This window comes from Orcinus orca, chromosome 20, assembly GCF_937001465.1.
Source record: "Orcinus orca chromosome 20, mOrcOrc1.1, whole genome shotgun sequence".
Taxonomy (NCBI): Eukaryota; Metazoa; Chordata; class Mammalia; order Artiodactyla; family Delphinidae; genus Orcinus; species Orcinus orca.
In genome coordinates, this window is record NC_064578.1 from 12,693,847 (window position 1) to 12,713,269 (window position 19,423).

Sequence of the window (19,423 nt, forward strand, 5' to 3'; positions counted from 1 at the left end):
ACTGTTCTCCATAGTGGCTGTATCAATTTAACATTCCCACGAACAGTGCAAGAGGGTTCCCTTTTCTCCATACCCTCGCCAGCATTTATTGTTTGTAGATTTTTTGATGATGGCCATTCTGACCGGTGTGAGGTGGTACCTCATTATAGTTTTGATTTGCATTTCTCTAATGATTAGTGATGTTGAGCATCCTTTCACATGTTTCTTGACAGTCTGTATATCTTCTTTGGAGAAATGTCTATTTAGGTCTTCTGCCCATTTTTGGATTGGGTTGTTTGTTTTTTTGATATTGAGCTGCATGAGTTGTGTGTATATTTCAGAGATTAATCCTTTGTCAGTTGCTTCATTTGCAAATATTTTCTCCCATTCTGAGGTTTGTCTTTTAGTCCTGTTATTAGTTTCCTTTGCTGTGCAAAAGCTTTTAAGTTTCATTAGGTCCCATTTGTTTATTTTTGTTTTTATTTCCATTTCTCTAGGAGGTGGGTCAAAAAGGATCTTGCTGTGATTTATGTCATAGAGTGTTCTGCCTATGTTTTCCTCTAAGTGTCTGGCCTTATATTTAGATCTTTAATCCATTTTGAGTTTATTTTTGAGTATGGTGTTAGGGAGTGTTCTAATTTCGTTCTTTTACATGTAGCTGTCCAGTTTTCCCAGCACCATTTATTGAAGAGGCTGTCTTTTCTCCACTGTATATTCTTGTCTCCTTTATCAAAGATAAGGTAACCATATGTGTGTGGGTTTATCTCTGGGCTTTCTATCCTGTTCCATTGATCTATATTTCTGTTTTTGTGCCAGTACCATACTGTCTTGATTACTGTAGCTTTGTAGTATAGTCTGAAATCAGGGAGCCTGATTCCTCCAGCTCCGTTTTTCTTTCTCAAGATTGCTTTGGCTATTCGGGGTCTTTTGGGTTTCCGTACAAATTGTGCAATTTTTTGTTCTAGTTCTGTGAAAAATGCCATTGGTAGTTTGATAGGGATTGCTTTGAATCTGTAGATGGCTCTGGGCAGTATAGTCATTTTCACAATGTTGATTCTTCCAATCCAAGAACATGGTATATCTCTCCATCTGTTTGTATCATCTTTAATTTCTTTCATCAGTGTCTTAGTTTTCTGCATACAGGTCTTTTTTCTCCTTAGGTAGGTTTATTCCTAGGTCCCCGGAGTACTTTTAACTTGAGTCAGGTTTTTAACATCTTCCTGCTTTATTTTCCCATCTCAAAATAAATATAACAAGTTTCAGCCTATCTCACAGCTTTGGGATGAAGCTTTTTTAAGCAAAAACACTTTGAATTTATTAAATCGTGCTAAAATTAAAAATCCGTTTTGAAAATGAGTTGTCCACATCTTCCAAATTCATCTTTGGAGACTCTCTCTCACTCCGTTACCAGGAACCTAGAGCATTCAGTTACCTTATTTAAACCTGTTTGCATCTGAAGACCCTTTGCAGTTCCTCTCCAAAGCAGCTATTGATTTGTCCCCTGCAGATGGACGCAGCAGACAGGAGCTGCACAGTGTCTGTGCACTGCAGCAACCACCGCGTCAAGATGCTGGTGAAGTTCCCTGCGCAGTACCCGAACCACGCGGCCCCTTCCTTCCAGTTCATTAACCCCACCACCATCACATCCACTATGAAAGCGAAGCTGCTCAAGGTGGGCATCTGTGTTCATAAATTCTCCTTGATGTCAGAAGTGGAGAGCACTGCTCATTTGCATCAGTGTCTGAGTCGAGCAGTGAAGTTGAGTGAAAAAACGAGTCGATAAGATTTGGACATCATGTGTCCTTCCACCTAGCAGGGTTAACAGCTGTATTCTTTTTGTGTAGAAAACATTGAGCGCTGATTCTTAATCTCTTTGGTCATGGACCGCCCCCTTCTAAAGTCTAATGAAAGCCACACACCCTTCCACAGAAAAATTTGCACAGATATTGCATATAACTTCAGAAATATTGCATATAAATCATAGGCAATTATGTAATTGCATATAATCTGCTCACAGATCTCATTAAAGCTATGTGTTAATCCCAGGTTAATACAATACAATTTCATTTATTTGGAAACTGTAGGCAAAATGTATTCTGAAGCTAAAAGATACTTTCTAATCAGAAAAAAAGTATGTAAGGTCATTAAAAAAATCTGTTCCATAAAAGGAGATGTTGTTACTTAGAGTGAGGCTGGCTGGCTGGACAGGTGAGGTGTGATAGGACAGCGGTGCCTGAATGGAGGGGTACAGCCTGGCATCTCGTCTTTACCCTTACAGGTTCAGAAACTTGATTTGTCAGTTCACGCAGAGCTAATCAGGTGGAATCCTCATAAAAAAGCCCCATGAGCTGAGATACGTCTTTTTCGGTCTGAGCAGCATCGCATGTGAAATAGCAGAAATATCCTGACAGCAACAAGTTGACCTGAATGCTATTCATTTTTTGCCTAGTTTGTGTTATGTACACTTGATTGTTCTATCTTCTTGGGGTATGATAGGTAACCAAGAAATTGTTCAAGCTTTGTGAGGGTCTGTGAAATGCTAATAACTCAGATTTTGTGGTACTTGACGTTTTGTCCTTGGAGTCTGAACATTTCGTTGCCTTGTTTGGACATACAAAAAAGGTAGATTTTTCTATTGGTATAAAAATAATAGGATAAGCAAGTGTTTTAAAGGTCTAATTCAGTGCTGTCCAATAGAAATGTGATGCAGACTACATGTAATTTTCAATTTTCTAGTAGCCATACTAATAAAAAAAGGTAAATTAATTTCAATAATACTTTAATCCAGTATATCCAAAGTATTATCATATCAACATGTAAGCAGTATAAAAATTATTGCGATAGCTTACATTCTTTTTTTTTCCCATTTTGGTACTAAGTCTTCAACTTTTGGTGTGAATTTTATGCTTACAGCACATCGCAATGCAGACTACCCACACTTCATGTGCTTTATAGTCCGGTAATGACTTCCATGTTAGACAGCCCAGGTCCAATTACATGCCTACCTTCAGTATGTGTATGTCAGGTTATACCGATAGCATGTGCTTTAAAATGTTAAGCCGCATATATATATGTATATAAAATATATATATGTTATTAAAGTATAGTTGATTTACAACGTTGTGCCCCAATCTCTGCTGTACAGCAAAGTGACTCAGTTATACACATATATACATTCTTTTTTTAATATTCTTTTCCATGATGATTTATCCCAGGAGATTGGATATAGTTCCCTGTGCTATACAGTAGGACCTTGTTGTTTATCCATTCTAAATGAAATAGTTTACATTTACCAACCCTAAGTTCCCAGGCCATCTGTCTCCCTTCCCCCTCACCCTTGGCAACCCCAAGTCTGTTCTCTATGTCTGTGAGTCTGTTTCTGTTTTGTAGATAGGTTCATTTGTGCCATATTTTAGATTCCACATATAAGTGATATCATATGGTATTTGTCTTTCTCTTTCTGACTTACTTCAATTAGTATGATAATTTCTAGTTGCATCCATGTTGCTGCAAATGGCATTATTTTGTTCTTTTTTTATGGCTGAGTAGTGTTCCATTGTATGTATGTACCACATCTTCTTTATCAATTTATTTGTCAGTGGACATTTAGGTTGTTTCCATGTTTTGGCTATTGTGAATAGTGCGCTATGAACATAGGGGTGCATGTATCTTTTTGAATTATAGTTTTGTCCAGGTATATTAGGCTTTATATTTTTAAAGGACCCCCCCAAAAAAGGTACATTTTAATTTTCACTAAAGTGAAATCTGTTCCCCCTGGCATGTATGTATCACATGGAACAGTTTTCAGTCCAGACTGGAGGATATTACTCTAAGTGATGCTGAGGTTTCTCATGGAGGAGGGTGGGGTCGGGGGAGAGCAAAGGAGTAGAATTCACTATAAAGGAAGAATGGTGGTTCTAATCGTGCTCTCTGAGAGCCAGTGCATGTGCCTACCATGGCAAAGGAAAGGGCATCTGGAAGAGGATTCACAAATGAATCCTTTCCCTGAGCCTCTCGGGGAGGGGGAAGGTGGTGTGTTGTGTTGGCAGCCTCAGACACAGCCATGCTCCGGTGCCCCAGCATCGTTGCTGCTTCCGATGCTTCACACAATAAAAAAGAATCAGGAGAAAGAATGTTGCTCTTCTTGACTGCGTTTTGTGCCTTTTCTAGATCCTGAAAGACACTTCCCTGCAAAAAGTGAAACGCAACCAGAGCTGTTTGGAGCCCTGCCTGCGCCAGCTCGTCTCCTGCCTTGAGTCTTTTGTGGTGGGACCCTTGTTACCAAGCTATGCTTTGGGGTTTCGTTTCCTTTCCTCCTCCCTAAAATCCTGGGCTCCCTGATCTTGGAATAATGTGTCCTGTTTTGTAGTTTGGCTTGAAGACAGATTGTGGGTTTTAGTCTCTTGCTTTTAAAATTTCAGAACCAAGAAGACAGCGCTTCCAGCAATCCCTTCGCGCTCCCGAACTCTGTTACGCCACCCCTACCGACATTTGCCCGGGTGACCACCGCCTACGGGTCCTACCAGGATGCCAATATTCCCTTTCCCAGGACCTCGGGGGCCAGATTCTGCGGGGCAGGTTGGTCTCTTTAGGTTCTCTGATTCTAGATTTCGAGAGAGAGAAGCTAAGAATGTCTGTATAAAAATTTCCATCAGAAAATGTTTCTTTGTTTTTATTTCCTGAGAACTCAAAAGATTTCTGTCATAGTGTTATCTGAAGCCGAACTGGCATCTGGGGACATACCCTAAGAATGTTCACCAGATTTACAGATTTAACTTGTTTCATTCTGATGAGTGTGAATTTGAGTCTTGACTCAACCCATTGAAAATACACATAGGAAATATAAAGTACCTGTGAAGACTTTTTCCAAACCACATATATCCCATCTCTCCTGAATCCTGGAGATTCTTATCTTTGTTTTTCTTAAGTACGGGTGCCGTTGGTGAGCCTCTGTAGCTTAGGATACTATGTCTTATCCTTCAGGTATATTGAGGTAGACAAAAGATGGACCAGTGCTTTCTTAGGATTTCCCATGACCAGCTCATTGACCTTGATGTGCACGTGTGATGTCTCCTTTGACAGGGTACCTGGTGTATTTCACAAGGCCCATGACGATGCACCGAGCGGTGTCTCCGACTGAGCCTACTCCGAGGTGAGTCTGGGAGATGCAGGTGTAAGCTACATTCATGGGCCAGAAATAGGCAGACATCTGGGAATTTGTCTTTGGACAATTTGTGTTAGTTATCACTCATTATAAGATTAACTCCCAAAAGATCATGGTTCATTGAATTTCACCCAAGCTGAGATTTCTACTGTAAAGTTACTACTAGGAGTTGCTTGATAAAAACTGTTGTCAAAACAAGGCAAATTCTTTTTTAATGTGCTCTTCCCCTATCGCTAAAGTATTATCTGAATATTAAATAAAACTAGAATAATAGCAAGAGATAATCTATAGTCCCGTAACACTAATAGGCCACTTCTAACATTACCACACACGTGTAGTGTATGTGCAGCCATCACTAGAGTCAATTCTAGAACCTTTTCATTATCCCAAAAAGAAACTTTGAATCCCTTAAGGGTCACCCCGGTCCCTAAGTCCCCCATTCCTCCAGCCCTGGGCAAACACTGATCTACTTTCTGTCTATAAATGTGCCTGTTCTGGACAGTTCATATAAATGGAATTGTATGTGTGTTCTTTTGTAACTGACGTCTTTCACTTAGTATATTTTCAAGGATCATACATGTTGTGGCATGTATCAGTACTTCATTTCTTCTTATTGCCAAATAATATTCCATTACATGTATATACCATGTTTTATTTATTCATACATCAGTCATTGGACATTGGGACTGTTTCCACTTTTTGGCCATTATGAATAATGCTGCTATGAACATTCTGTGCAAATTTTGTGTGGATATATTTTTTTTCATTTTTCTTGGATATATACCTAGGAACTGAATGACTGGATCATATTGTAAATTTTTTTCTTAATTAATACACTTTATCTTTTAGAGCAATTTTGGGTTCATAGCAAAATTGAGTACAGAGTACATATACCCCTGTCCCCACACCTTTACAACCTTCCCCATATTAGTGGTTTTTTAAACTTAAATATGATGCTGTAGACTTCTGGTTCTGCAGTGTGATGACCAGGATAACTTGGAAACCCTCCTGCTACAAACACCTGGTTATACTGTATATGATATAATTAGCATACTTAATAATGAATAGCTAAGCTAACAAGAAAGAAAAGACATTGCACCAAGTTCATGAGCAGGTGCTACGGCTGTCCTGGGAGTTTGCCAGTTTCTGCAGTAACCCAAGCAGATGAGAACTTGACCCTACAAGAAGTGGGAGTTAAATGCCAGAGAACACCCTACATTACACTAGATTCCTTATGTGAAAGGTTGGATTAGAAAACAATCACCTACTCTTTTTTTTTTTTTTTTTAATTTTATGTTTTTGGCTGAGTTGGGTCTTTGTTACTGCATGCAGGCTTTCTCTAGTTGCGGCGAGCAGGGGCTACTCTTCATTGCGCTGTGTGGGCTTCTCACTGTGGTGGCTTCTCTTGTTGTAGAGCACGGGCTCTAGGTGCGCAGGCTTCAATAGTTGTGGCACACGGGCTCAGTAGTTGTGGCACATGGGCTCAGTAGTTGTGGCTTGTGGGCTCTAGAGCGCAGGCTCAGTAGTTGTGGCGCACGGGCTTAGTTGCTCCGCGGCATGTGGGATCTTCCCGGAGCAGGGCTCGAACCTGTGACCCCTGCATTGGCAGGCAGATTCTTAACCACTGCGCCACCAGGGAAGCCCCCAATCACCTACTCTTAAAAGGAAACAACAGATATCTGTGTCTGGACTTTGGGTCAGTGGGAAAGTGTTCCTATTAGAACATTTTTCTTACTAACAGTATTGTATTGAGGTATAATTTAGGGTACACAAATGTGAAGTCTGTACCTTGATGACCAGCACCCAGATCAGGATACAGAGCCTTGTCCTCACTCCCAAAAGTTCCCTGGTCCCTTTACCCAGAGGAAATGATTCTTCTGCTTCCATCATTGAAGTTTAGTTTGCCTGTGCTTGAACTTCATCTAAATAGAATCATCCAGCATGTCCTATTTTATGTCTGACATGTTTTGCTCAACTTAACGTTTTTGAAATTGATCCACGTGGTTGCATGGATCAGTAGTTCCATGGTATGAAAATAATATAATTTGCTTATTCATACTCCTGTTGATGGACATTTGGATTATTTCCAGTTTTTATTTTATTATATGTAGACCTACACATACAAGTCTTTTTTTTTTAAATTTCATACAAGTCTTTTTATGGACATGTGTATTAATTTCTCTACCCAAGCAGTAGAATCCCTGGGTCATAGGATACGTGCATGTTTAATTTTATTAGAATTGCCAAAAAGTCTGTCCCCGTGGTTATGCCGTGTTACACTCTTCCAGCAACATTTCAGAGTTCTGGCTGCTCCACATCCTCTCCAAAACTTGGTGTTTTTAGTCTTTTCAGCTTTAGCCATTGTGGTGGGTGTGTAGTATTATCTCATTGTGCTTTAATTTGTGCTTCCATGGTGGTGACTAATGATGGTGAACAGCTTTTGTGTGCTAATTGACCACTTGGATATCTTCTTTGGTGATTTGCCTGTTCTAGTATTTTGTCCAGTTTTTTTTAGACTGTGTTTCTTATTATCTATTTGTGGTAGTTCTTTATCAATTCTTATTGCAAATTCTTTGCTGGGTGTATGTATTGATTTTCTCCTAATCTATGGCTTATCTTTGTCCCTCTTTAATGACTTTCAATTTTCAGCAGTTTTTAATTTTGATGCAGTTCAGTTTATCCTTTTTAAGTGTTAGGGTTAGTGCTTCTGTGTCCTGTCTAAAAATAATCTCTGCCTATCCCAAGGTCATGAAAATATTCTGTGTTTTCTCTTAAAAATTTATAGATGTAAATTCCTTATGTAGAGATATATAGTTGTTATATATATAGCACTATTTATGGAAAAGATTTTGCTTTTGTTGAATTTGCATTGATACCTTTGTTGAAAATCAATTGACCGTATGTTTTGGATCTGTTTCTGGACTCTATTTTTTTCTTTGGTTTATTGGTCTCTCCTTATGCCAACAGTACACTGTTAATGTAGGTTTATATAGTAAGTCTTCAAATCTGGTAATGTTAAGTCCTCTAACTTTATTATTCTCATTCAGGATTGTGTTGGCTACTCTATAGATCTTTTGCATTTCTGTAAAAATAGAAATCAGCTTACTGGTTCCTACAGAAAAAAGCCTGCTCATATTTTGATTGGAGTTGTGTTGATTCTATAGATCAACTTGGAGAAAATTGACACCTTAACTATCTGGAATCTTCTAGTCTATTAACATGGTGTATTTCTCTATTGTTTTGAGTCTTTAATTTCTCTCAGAAATATTTTGTATTTTCCATGCACTTTTTTTTTAAAATGTGTTCCTAGGTATCGCATGTGTTTTTTGTGTGTGTGTGTGTGTGTGTGTGTGTGTGTGTGTGTGTGTGTGTGGTACGCGGGCCTCTCACGATTGTGGCCTCTCCCGTTGCGGAGCACAGGCTCCGGACGCGCAGGCTCAGCGGCCATGGCTCATGGGCCCAGCCGCTCCGCGGCATGTGGGATCTTCCCAGACCGGGGCACGAACCCGTGTCCCCTGTATCGGCAGGCGGACTCTCAACCACTGTGCCACCAGGGAAGCCCGGTATTGCATGTGTTTTGATGCTATCGTAAATGCAATTTTATTATTTTCCAAATGTTTGTTTTTAATATATAGAAATACAGTAGATTATTGTAGATTGACCTTGTATCTAAATTCACTTATTAGTTTAAGTAATTTATAGACTCCTTTGAATTTTCTATGTATATAGTCATAGAAACATTCTCCGCTTCTGCAGATAAAGCATTTTTCAGTTCTAAAAGTGCTCTTTGATTCCTTTTTGGAGTTTCCATTTTTTCCCCATTTTATCCATCTTTTTCTCCTGATTTCATCAAGCGCTAAGAATGGCATCACTTAGAACTATGGAAAGAGCCAAGCCAGTATGGTTCATTGTGCCTTTTCAACCACAGGTCTCTGTCAGCTTTGTCTGCCTATCATACCGGCTTGATTGCGCCCATGAAGATCCGCACAGAGGCCCCTGGGAACCTCCGTTTGTACAGCGGGAGCCCCACGCGCAGTGAGAAGGAGCAGGTCTCCATCAGCTCCTTCTACTACAAGGAGCGGGTAAGCGGCTGATCCACGGCCTTTGATTCTTATCCCTTCCCCAGATTCTTGTCCTTGGCCTCCCTGCCTGCCATGCACAGCAGCTAAATTAGTGATCCCCCTGGGGTCTTTCCCTTTCATACTTAGTGTGTTAGAGAAAGACCATTGCTTTGTTCCTTTCGGTTGGTTTTTAACTACTGTAAATTATATAGGAGGGGGAGGGGTGGTTGGTTGTTATAATCCGTACTCTTCCCTCCCCTTTAACCCTGTCCTGTGATCCCCATACATGAAGTCGATTCCCATCCTCTGAGATAGAATCATGTAGCTTCAGGTCTTCCTGGGTATTCTGATATTTGTCACCAAATTAAGGGATGCTTCAGAAGGCTTGGGATCCTGATATATTTGGAACTTCATAGTTGTGGGAAGTTTTCAAGTTGACCTCTAAGAGGTTTTATACTTTCACAAAGTCTGCACCGAAGTACCCATTTGAATGGACCGGTTTATACAAAAATCACCTGAAACTGTCCTTCTGTTCCTGGGTTCTTAAGGAACTCATCGTCCCTACAGTAGCTATTAAGCTGTCAGAAGCCTTTGGTGACGACAGTGTAGAGAATATCGGCAGAGCGTGGGAATGATTCTGAGAACTTTCTGTGTTATCAGGTTGAGTCTGGCTTAAACTGTCTTTTAACTGACATGATGTATTAACTGGTTACCACTGAGCTACTCACAAACTCAGTCCTTAGGAATTCTTTGTTGCTCTCTCCCACTAATTGAGAAATGATGGATTGACTATAATTAAAATTTGTTTTTTTGTTAAAAATTGAGTTATTTAAAATAAAACCCCAATTTCCAGCAGGTGTTGGAGGTGTCTTCACTTTGATTACAGTGTAGTGTCTAACCTTCCTGGTTTGCATGATGTTGGCTGTCGCTGACTTTGTCAGGTCTTAGGGTTGTATGTGACAAATGAGTGGCAGGAACTGATGCTTGAGGCATGACCAGTCTTGGGCAAAACCTTCAGTCAAACAGGGAAAATGATTTTTTGGTTGCCTTTCTGGCCAGCTCCATAGTCCCTTTCTTTGCATCTCTGACGGAGTTCTCCACCCCACTGCTGCCTCCCCCCACCCCGCCCTGTCCTGCACCTGTCACAGAACTTCTTAGAACACTTTTATCTTCCCAAGTCCTTTACATTCAAAAAAAATTTTTTTTTTTCTTTTTCTGCAAGCTAGCGAGTAACTGGTGAGAACCTTTGATAAACTGGTTGGAACTAAGGCATTTTATTATTGATGTAGTAGCTAAACAAACTCAAGGTTGAATAAATGTGGGAATTTTCTTTAGCACCAGGGCCAGGTTGAGGAGACCTGTTAGTCAAAGAGGCAGTTCTGAATTCCCCTTTGCATCATGCCCCGTGCTTCTCGTGCTTGGGTTCAGATTGGGCAGCATAGCTGGGACTTGCACTTTTGACCCTGTGATAGTGTGTAAAGGTCGTGTTTCATCAAAATAACTCCAGTGCCAAGAAGGAGCCTCTCCTAATGCAGAAGCCTTTGTAAGGCCTACATTTATATTTTTGATGGTCTGCACTCTCTTTTACGACAAACACACTGTAATCATGAAGAGGGAACAAAGGCACATAGATAATTAGCTCTTATCAGACAGGATATGCTGGGGCGTGGAGGAAGGATTGTGATATTTCACTTTGGGGTGATTCCCAGTGTGCTGCTTCTCCCCAGAAAACAGGCCGTTGTAGTCCCCTAGAATGACATAGTAAGTGGTCTCTGAATTGTATTTCAGACAGTGAGCGAATAAGGTGGGGGGGAGGTAGTTTTATTATAATTTCATATGAAACTTTTGTATTGATGTATAGCCTATGTGCAGAAAAGTTCACAAATCATAGGTCTATAATTCAGTCAATTAGCAATCACAGGAAATAGACTGTTCCAAGACATAGACTATTCCAAGAACCCTAGAAGCCCTGGGGGAGGGAGGCACATTTTAATGTATGACACATAGTAATTATTAGGTTAAATCATATGAAACTGCTGATATTTGAGCATTTTTGACCTTAAGAAAAAGTTTCACATGGTTCAGCCTAGTAAGAAGTTAAAATCAGTTATCAATAACTGGTCAGTCAGTTATTTTGTGATGAATCTAAAATAAACTTGTAAACTCTCCTTGAAGCTTGTTCACGTCCATCCCATTTACATACGGCATGGGGAAGGAATTACAGGAATGAAATATGGCCATCTTATTTTCCTCACAGAAGACACGATAACAGTTTTATCCCTCGAGAAGTATTTTCTGATTCCTGGGTGTCTAGTTTCAAATGTCAAATAATATCACTTTTATTATTTTTGTCCTGGAAACGATTCCAGTGTACTAAATTTCTCTGTGCTTAAGTCTTCATTTTCAGCCCAAATTTTATCTCCTGCATACTTTTTTTTTTTTCTCCTGCATACTTTTATTCTTGTTCAGATCTCTACCCCTGAGAGCTTTAAATGAGTAAGAAGAAAGGAAAAGAATATAACTGCATTAAAGTATAACAATGAAAGAATTATAGAGTATTTTGGAGATTGCAGAAATATCTTCCTAGAGCCACTGGGGACTAATACTCATTTTTCTTGTTTTTGTGTTTTTACCCTGCCCTACTTAGGTCATCTTGTTATATCACCCAGAGGTTCTCCAGATGGAATTCCAGTGTTTGCTCTTAAAATTTTTTTAAATGTGAGAGATGTAAAAATAAATTAATAAAACCATTAAATTTCATATAAGAAGTTAGAAAGCACAGAGAGATGCTAACATTCATTTGGTAACTGGACCATCTGTTAATAGCTGATGAAATATTGTTTATTCTTAGGGTAAATCAGAAGGCCCAGGACTTAAGATAAACATCAGGCATTGCCCTGTAAACATTTAAAAATTTTTGCAGCTTCCCACATTCACTTCAGTTGACATCACTAAAATAGCTTTAATGTAAATAACTGAGGAGGCCTTGAAGTTAATAGAGTAATTTCTGATTTTGCGAAACAGTGTTGTATGCTCCCAGTTTCACACTGATGCTCCCGTGGTTAGCAAGAGCCCTGGGGAGCATCACCCTTCAGTTCTCTCAGGCTCTCACTTCCTCGTGGCACCACTCTGAGGATGGTCCTGCAGTCCCAAGGTCAAGACTTCAGTTTCCCTGGCGTGCCCCACCCCCCCCAGCCACACACCAAAAACAATTCGGTGTTGAATCTCTTGAGGAACTTCTTCCTTTTTAGGAATGAGAAGCTTCTCGCACATACGTATGCTTTTGAAGGGGAAGCAGAGTTCTCCACCTGTTTCCTTTTTTTTTGGCTGCGCTGGCCTGTGTGGGTCTTAGCGCAGCATGAGGGATCCTAGTTCCCAACCAGGGATGGAACCCGCATCCCCTGCATTGGAAGCGTGGAGTCTTAACCTCTGGACCGCCAGGGAAGTCCCTCCACCTGTTTCTTACGATCTTAATTCTTGTAAGAGAACCACAAATCTCCGTCGTAGTTCCTCTGTCAGAGCTGTGTGGATGTCAGCCTCCTGATACCTTGAAATGTGTTTCCGACTAAAGGACAACGGCATTGAAGCTGTGTATGGAGTGTGATGGGTTGGGAGGGGGGTGAGGGAATCTAAATACTGCTGTGCTGAGTTTCAGATTTTTCAGTCATTCCCATCCCAATTTTGCAGTATATTATGGTACCTTTGAATCCATCAGATGTATGGGAAGCTTTCATTTTATTCTATATTTTTTCCCTTTTAATTTTCTTGGTGTTTTTCTTCCCTCCTCGTGGGTGTAACGTTTTCACGCACAGATGTCTCCTCGCTCTGCCCGGCGACGTTGGTCCATACAAGCAATTAACGACTTCCCGGTACTGTGCGCTGTGCAAATGCTCTCCTTAACTAATCCTGTCTCTGCCCAAAGGCCCAAGAATAAAATGCCACCTGCCTGGCTTTGAGGAACCTGAAATGACAGGCTGGCTGGTTTTCAGGACCAGCATAATCAATTTCTCACTCTTGGGAGTCAGGCACCAAGGACTGCCTCCTGGTTCTATCAGTTTCAAATGGGTGAATACTGATATCGTTAAGGATTGTGAATGGACTTCTTTGAAAATGAAGCTGAATGCTGGATTTCTTGGAAAGAACCCCAGTGATAAGCCTTTAGCTCACCTGATTTCACTTGGAGTATTTGTATAATTTCACAGAGCTTTCAAAAGCCTACCTTTGGCATGGCGGGGCAGCAGAGGAAGATATAAGAGGCTTCTACCATTTTGTCTCCGTTTTTATCGTCTTGCTCGAGTTCAAAGAGGGAGGTGCCCACCTGCTTCATTGGCATGACACCGAAGCTAGATTTTAATCCTTTGGGAATTTCCTGGAACAAATTTTTTCCTTGCCATCAGTATTTTGCATTGACAATAAAACCTCTGCAATGGACATCTTCTCTTCCTTTTCTCTTGCTTACTCTCTCCTCTTCTGTCTTCCTCTCCCACCCCCTTTGTGTTTCAGTCGTGCCATGGTGACCTCAGGCTGTGCAAGGCAGCTTTGAGGCTTTTGTGTACGTTTCATTTGGTGTAAAAAAAAAAAAAAAAAAAAAAAAAAATTAGGGGCATAGTCCTATAGCCTTTTCATATAAAAACCGGTTGAAATCAGGAACCTTGATTAGCAAGTTCCACTGCTGCCCAACAACCTGGGGGTGGAGCTGCCTCCATGGCCATCTTTCCTCAGAAAGCCTGTCCTACCAACCCAACTGCTGCGTTTCCACGGATTTTTCCAGAAGTCCCTGCTCCTGCTGCTATTTAAAGAGGAACTCATTTTGACTCACTGCCCACTCTGCTGATGATTATGCATTGTCGACGGGGTTGCTGCGAAGCAGTTGGTGGCTTATTCTTGGGCTGTTTTTACATTTAACCCATTTATTGCCATCGATGTTGCCTCCGATTGTAGCAGTAACACTGGTGGTTCAGTCGCAAGCTGGCTATTGGTTGTCATTCAGTGCTCTCTGCACCAGTGCCTCCCCGCTCCCACCGCCCCTCCCTCCCCACCCCGATCCTCCCTGTCCTGTTTCCCGTTAATTCCATGAACGCCTTCTTAGTCTGTTCAGAGGAGCATCCCAGTCTCATCGTGTGATAACTTGTCTGTCTTGCTTTGTCTCTCCTCCCTCGATCCCTGCTCATGGAATCTGTGGGGAAGGGGTGTTTTCTATCGATGGGGCATTGAGATGACCTAAGAGAAGTGCAGAGTCCTTCACCTCCCAGAGGTACCGATTTTACTGCACAGAAACGTATCCACATTTAAGCCCGTCAGAGTGGGACTGGAGCAATGCAGGAGGTTTTAGGGGGCTTTGGGGCCCCTGTGCCCTTTCTCACCTGGAAAGGTCAGCCACACCTCATCCCGGGGTGTCATTGTTGTCGTCACCTGACAGGTGCTCAGACTAGAGAGGTTATTCTAAAATCTCCAGCAAGAGACTAAGGCAAAGAAATCTTGGGAAGGTGTGGATGAGGTATGAACCATTTTTGTTGCCAGAACACTAGAGGAAACACTCCGTGCTTCTTAGGGAGCACCTGGGTCCTAGGCCCTGACACCTGATTTGAGATCTACCACATCTTTGTTTAGGCAGCCTTGTTGGATTTGAATCCCCAGAATAATTTGCCATGAGACAGGTTTACTGAGTGACCTCCATAGCCTGAAGGGGAGATAGTTCATGTTTAAAAGCCATCAACCTCCAAGTTTGAAGAAAAAATATTTTGTGACCCCCCCCCTTAAAGATTTTTTATAATGTTTTATAGTTATTCCTTGCTGGATTAAATGAACAAAAACAGCTGTCCCTTAATTGCTTTCACACTTCGATTCTTGGTGGCAGCTATCATGAGGGTGATCCTGTGTTAGGGAATCTCCTCCTGTTGTAGGCTCTAAGGCAGCTTATCGAGGTCCGTAAAGCACCACCTGTGCATCAGTACAGAGCAAACAGAAGCACCTGGAAGCCTGGTGTCTCCAGAAGCTGACAAGGAAGTCCCAGGAAATACAGACAGTGACTTCTGTAATTCTGAGAAGGGTAGTTGCAGAAAGCTGCCCAGACCACTGTCTTCACATTTTCATCCAGGACTTATTGATGACTCACACAGGCCCGTTTCTGCCAATCTCTGTCACCCAAGACTGCAAACGGGAGAAGAGCCCTGAGACGTCTCTTGGGACCCTGAGTTTTCTTTTCTCTGAATGTGTCGAATCCTAACAAATCCAAAAAGGAAGTTAAACGGCGCGAGGTTCAGGCTCATGAGCCTGGCCTGAAGCACAGCACCTTGGCCTGAGCCTGGCGTGTTAAGCCCTGTAGCCACAGGAGCTGCTTGCGTCTGCACGCTGCTCTGGCTCAGCAGCGCTTGGCAGAGAAGTGACTTCAGAAGTGAGTAATTGTAGACAGTGGTGTGTTGGACAGCCCTCACTGGAATCAGGTGATCTCTGTATATGCAGAAACGGATCTGTTTTTATATGGATCAAACTATTTACATATTAACAGGTAACTTAGTCAGGACTTAATTTTCCCCCCTTTTTAATTTAAAATCATACTCTTAAAAGCAGGTTAACAAGTATGGGCTTAGCAGCCTGAGAACCTGTGTTCAAAGCTGAGCTCTTAGGAGTGTGGCCTTGAGTAAGCTCACATCCTCATTGGTGAAGTCCAGGACATCTCTCATTTCCCAAATACAGGCTCCTCTCTGGCCATTGTAGAGAAGGCTCTGGGGAAATAGGATAATTGCTCGTGATCTTCTTCTACATCCATTACCCAGGTCCCTCTGCTCAAGTATTTTTGACGTTCTGAAAATGATCCTTTTTAGAAATATTTCAAGTCTGCTAGGAAAAACATTCTGACGTGAACTAGTCTATTTGCAAATGAACCACTTTGGGCACATGGGCCTTAATATTATGCTTTCATGGGTTTGCTTAAAAAGTCAGGCAACTTTGGATGTTTCCAGTGTGGTCTGAAAGCTGTAGACCCCATCCCTCACGAGGTGTCCATTGGTTTCCACTGTTCAGTTAAACGGATCTGTCGTGAATTGCTCAATTGTTGAAGGGCTTCTTATTTTCTCTTTGTAATAAGGAGCCAGAGTCAGTGCCTGGAACTGTTTTAGAAGCCTTTCAACAAACCTGGAAGCCCCAATTAGATGGATCCTATTTGATTCCAGATGGAATCTTTTGAATGTAGATCTTTCCTTTCTGCCTTTAAAAAAAAAATCCAGTACCCTAAATGTCATTGGAGATGACGAATTATGTGGGGCCTTGTGGGTATGTCATTTCCCGGGATTCTTAAGCTTCCAGAAGTCTGGATAAAAGTCACAGTGAAGTGAGTTTATGGACTGATGCCCTCTGTGTTCTAGTTAACCATGTTGTGCCGTCCCATCACTGCAGGGTCGGTGTATGCTGAGTTACTCTCTGTAAAACCGGTCCTAGTGCTCAGGGCACGTGTGACAGCACAGTCTAATGTCAGTAAACGCTGCCTGGCTCCAGCCCATCCTGACAGGCCGTTTTTCTCGTTAGCACACTCACCCCTTACTTGCACCCACATCACAGTTCTTCTTTAGAAAATAACCAAGGCCAGCAGAGAATTGAAGGGCTACTAGCCCCCAAGAATAGATGCAGTTTCCTCTTGTGTTGCAGAATAATGACTTGTGTATGGATACATAGTAACTGAACTGCTTCTAAAACCAAATAGGTTAAGATTCCAAATTGATAGCATATGTATTTACAGACGATGTTGAACAATTCAAATACTTTAGCTAAACATCTACATTTACCTGCCATGCACTGAGTCCGGGTGTCCTGGGTTTAGCAGGTTCCATGCCGCTTACTAATCCTATGGGAAGTTACGTGTGTTGGACAACTTTGGGCGTTAGATGGGAGGTGAACGGTCAGAAATGCCTGGATATAGACCATGACTGATTTATGGAAGAGTGATTGTATCAAAATCACTGGTGGAAAACGAATTTATCTATGAACCATCTAAATAATAATATACTCTACATGCCCGAGAGTTTATGGACATTTATAATAATTACAGATTTTTAAATTGCACTTTTTCAGTTGACACTTTGCAGTCTCACCTTTTCATTGTCCCCTGATTAACCTTGTGAGATTGGAACCACAGAGCTTATCATGAGCCCAGAGTTACCAGTGAGCAAAGAGAGAGTGACACAAGCCTGAATTCACCGCAAAAAAGGAACGTGCCTGGGATCACAATGAGACAGGGCATGTGTTAATAAGACCAGTAAGACTTGGTTTTCTGACTCCACATTACAGGGCCCTTTCACTGGTTCCTTTTGCCTCCTTTGTTAATAAATATGTCACTTCCCTCCTGAGATGAATCACTTTGGCGACCCCCTTTCTAACTTCTGGCAATAAAATAAAATAGAATATTGCTCCCTTGGCTGGTCGTCATTTTGAAGATACCAGATGGGGCTACACTCTCATAATTCTCATTTTCCAGGACATCTCTCATTTCCCACATACAGGCTCCTCTGTAGCCATTTGTAGGGAAGGCTCTGGGGAAATAGGATAATTGCTTATGATCTTCCATATCTATTACCCAGGTCCCTCTGCTCAGGTATTTTTGACATTCTAAATGATCACTTTTAGAAATAATTCAAATGGGCTAGGGAAGACAGGGTAACTTTTCTTGAGCTGCTCAGTTTCTGTGTCTGCCTCCCATAGATGAAAGTTTGCAGATCCCACACTGCTGTGTCTGAATTAAATTTCAACAAATCCAATTTAAATTGTCTGAAAAGGAAAGAAAAAAAAAACTTTAATTAGTTTCAAGCAAGAATTTGAACCTAGGGCTGAACCCAACCTTAAAAGTTGCTCTTCTCCCACATTTTTGTGGTCTTTACTAACTTATTTACTTGCTGTTCTTTCTTTTTTAAATTCTGGCTTCAAGGTGTTTTTGAGCACCTGCAGAATGTATATAGCACTGCAGTAGGTGCTTATTTTCCTCTTAGGATTCTGGGCCATGAGCTCAATGCCCTTTGTCATCCTTTTATTTTCTACAGATGCTGATTCATATAATTGTGGGCATGATGTAATGCAAGGTCTCTGCAAATTACCAATGACCCAACTATGGTGTGCTCTGCAAATGTAGGTTTCCATTCATCGAAGTCCCCATTAGTTATATCTTGTCATTTCCCCCAGAAATCAAGGAGATGGAAAAGTAAGCGTGAGGGATCGGACTCTGGGAATCGACCAATCAAGGCTGCTGGGAAAGTGATCATTCAGGATATTGCCTGCCTTCTTCCTGTTCACAAGTCATTGGGAGAACTATACATGTAAGTTCAGAATTTCAACTGTGCCGTGCTTCCCACTTAGATATGAATATCAAAGTTGTTTATTTTATTTTTTGGCCGTGCCTTGCAGGATCTCAGTTCCCTGACGAGGGATTGAACCCAGGCAGTTGAAAGCCTGGACTCCTAATCACTAGGCCACTGGGGAACTCTCTGTTTATTTTAGTTTTTGAGATACTGGAATCCTTTTTAGAAGAGGCCCAGTGCATTAGCTTTCTTCTGCTGCATAGCAAATTACCACAGACCTAGTGTTTAAACAACACACATTTATTATCTCAAAGTTTCTCTGGGTCAGGAGTCTGGGCATGGCTTACCTGGGTCCTTGCTCTGGTCTCCCCAGGCTGAAATTATGAAGTCAGCCGCGTGGTGGTCTTAACCAATGCTCAGGGTCCTCTTCCAAACTCATTCAAGTTGTTAGCAGAATTCAGTTCCTTGCAGCCGGAGAACTCAGGGAATTTCATCTTCTCCAAGACCAGCAGAAGTGTCTCACTGATGCTTCACTGTCTTTCTAAGGTCTCATCTGATTATGTCAGGCCCACCCAGGAGAATCTCCCTTTTGACAATTACAGGAGTGATATGTCATCAGTATTGACTGGTCTTGACCCCGTTTAAAGGGAGGGTTTATACAAGGCCTGTAGAGCAGGGGCCAGCAATCTCGGGCACAGTCTCAGGATTCTGCCTCCTGTACTTAATATGTAAAACAGTTTAAAAGCAGAGCTACTTTGGTTGAAGGGAGCTGGGAGGTGGGTGACAGGCACACAGAAGCTGCTGACCTGTGGTTCCCCTTCTTCCTGAACTTGAACACATAATAAAAAATATTTATTTTGTTGTTTATGTACAACACATTACTCCTTGTTAGAAACTGCAGTCAGCATTATACATATCTAAATCAATTTTTATTC

At 41.5% G+C, this 19,423-nt stretch overlaps 1 protein-coding gene across 12 annotated transcripts in view; it reads left to right on the forward strand.

Annotated features, from left to right (window-relative positions):
- WDR59 (WD repeat domain 59) overlaps window positions 1-19,423 on the forward strand; it is a 123,302-nt gene that overhangs the window by 47,397 nt on the left and 56,482 nt on the right. For 8 of the 12 annotated variants that reach the window (XR_007474412.1, XR_007474411.1, XM_049703708.1 and 5 more), the window contains exons 14-19: window positions 1,487-1,651; window positions 4,150-4,245; window positions 4,401-4,557; window positions 5,062-5,131; window positions 9,072-9,225; window positions 18,373-18,506. Coding sequence is in view for 10 of the 12 variants with exons in the window: in XM_049703708.1 (XP_049559665.1) it covers window positions 1,487-1,651; window positions 4,150-4,245; window positions 4,401-4,557; window positions 5,062-5,131; window positions 9,072-9,225; window positions 18,373-18,506 (776 nt within the window). In the remaining 2 variants the exon portion in view is untranslated. Of the gene's footprint in view, window positions 1-1,486; window positions 1,652-4,149; window positions 4,246-4,400; window positions 4,558-4,962; window positions 5,132-8,997; window positions 9,226-11,851; window positions 12,949-13,016; window positions 13,074-18,372; window positions 18,507-19,423 lie in introns of those variants that run through there. The other 4 variants (XM_033434349.2, XM_033434352.2, XM_033434353.2 and 1 more) reach the window with 4 other exon arrangements.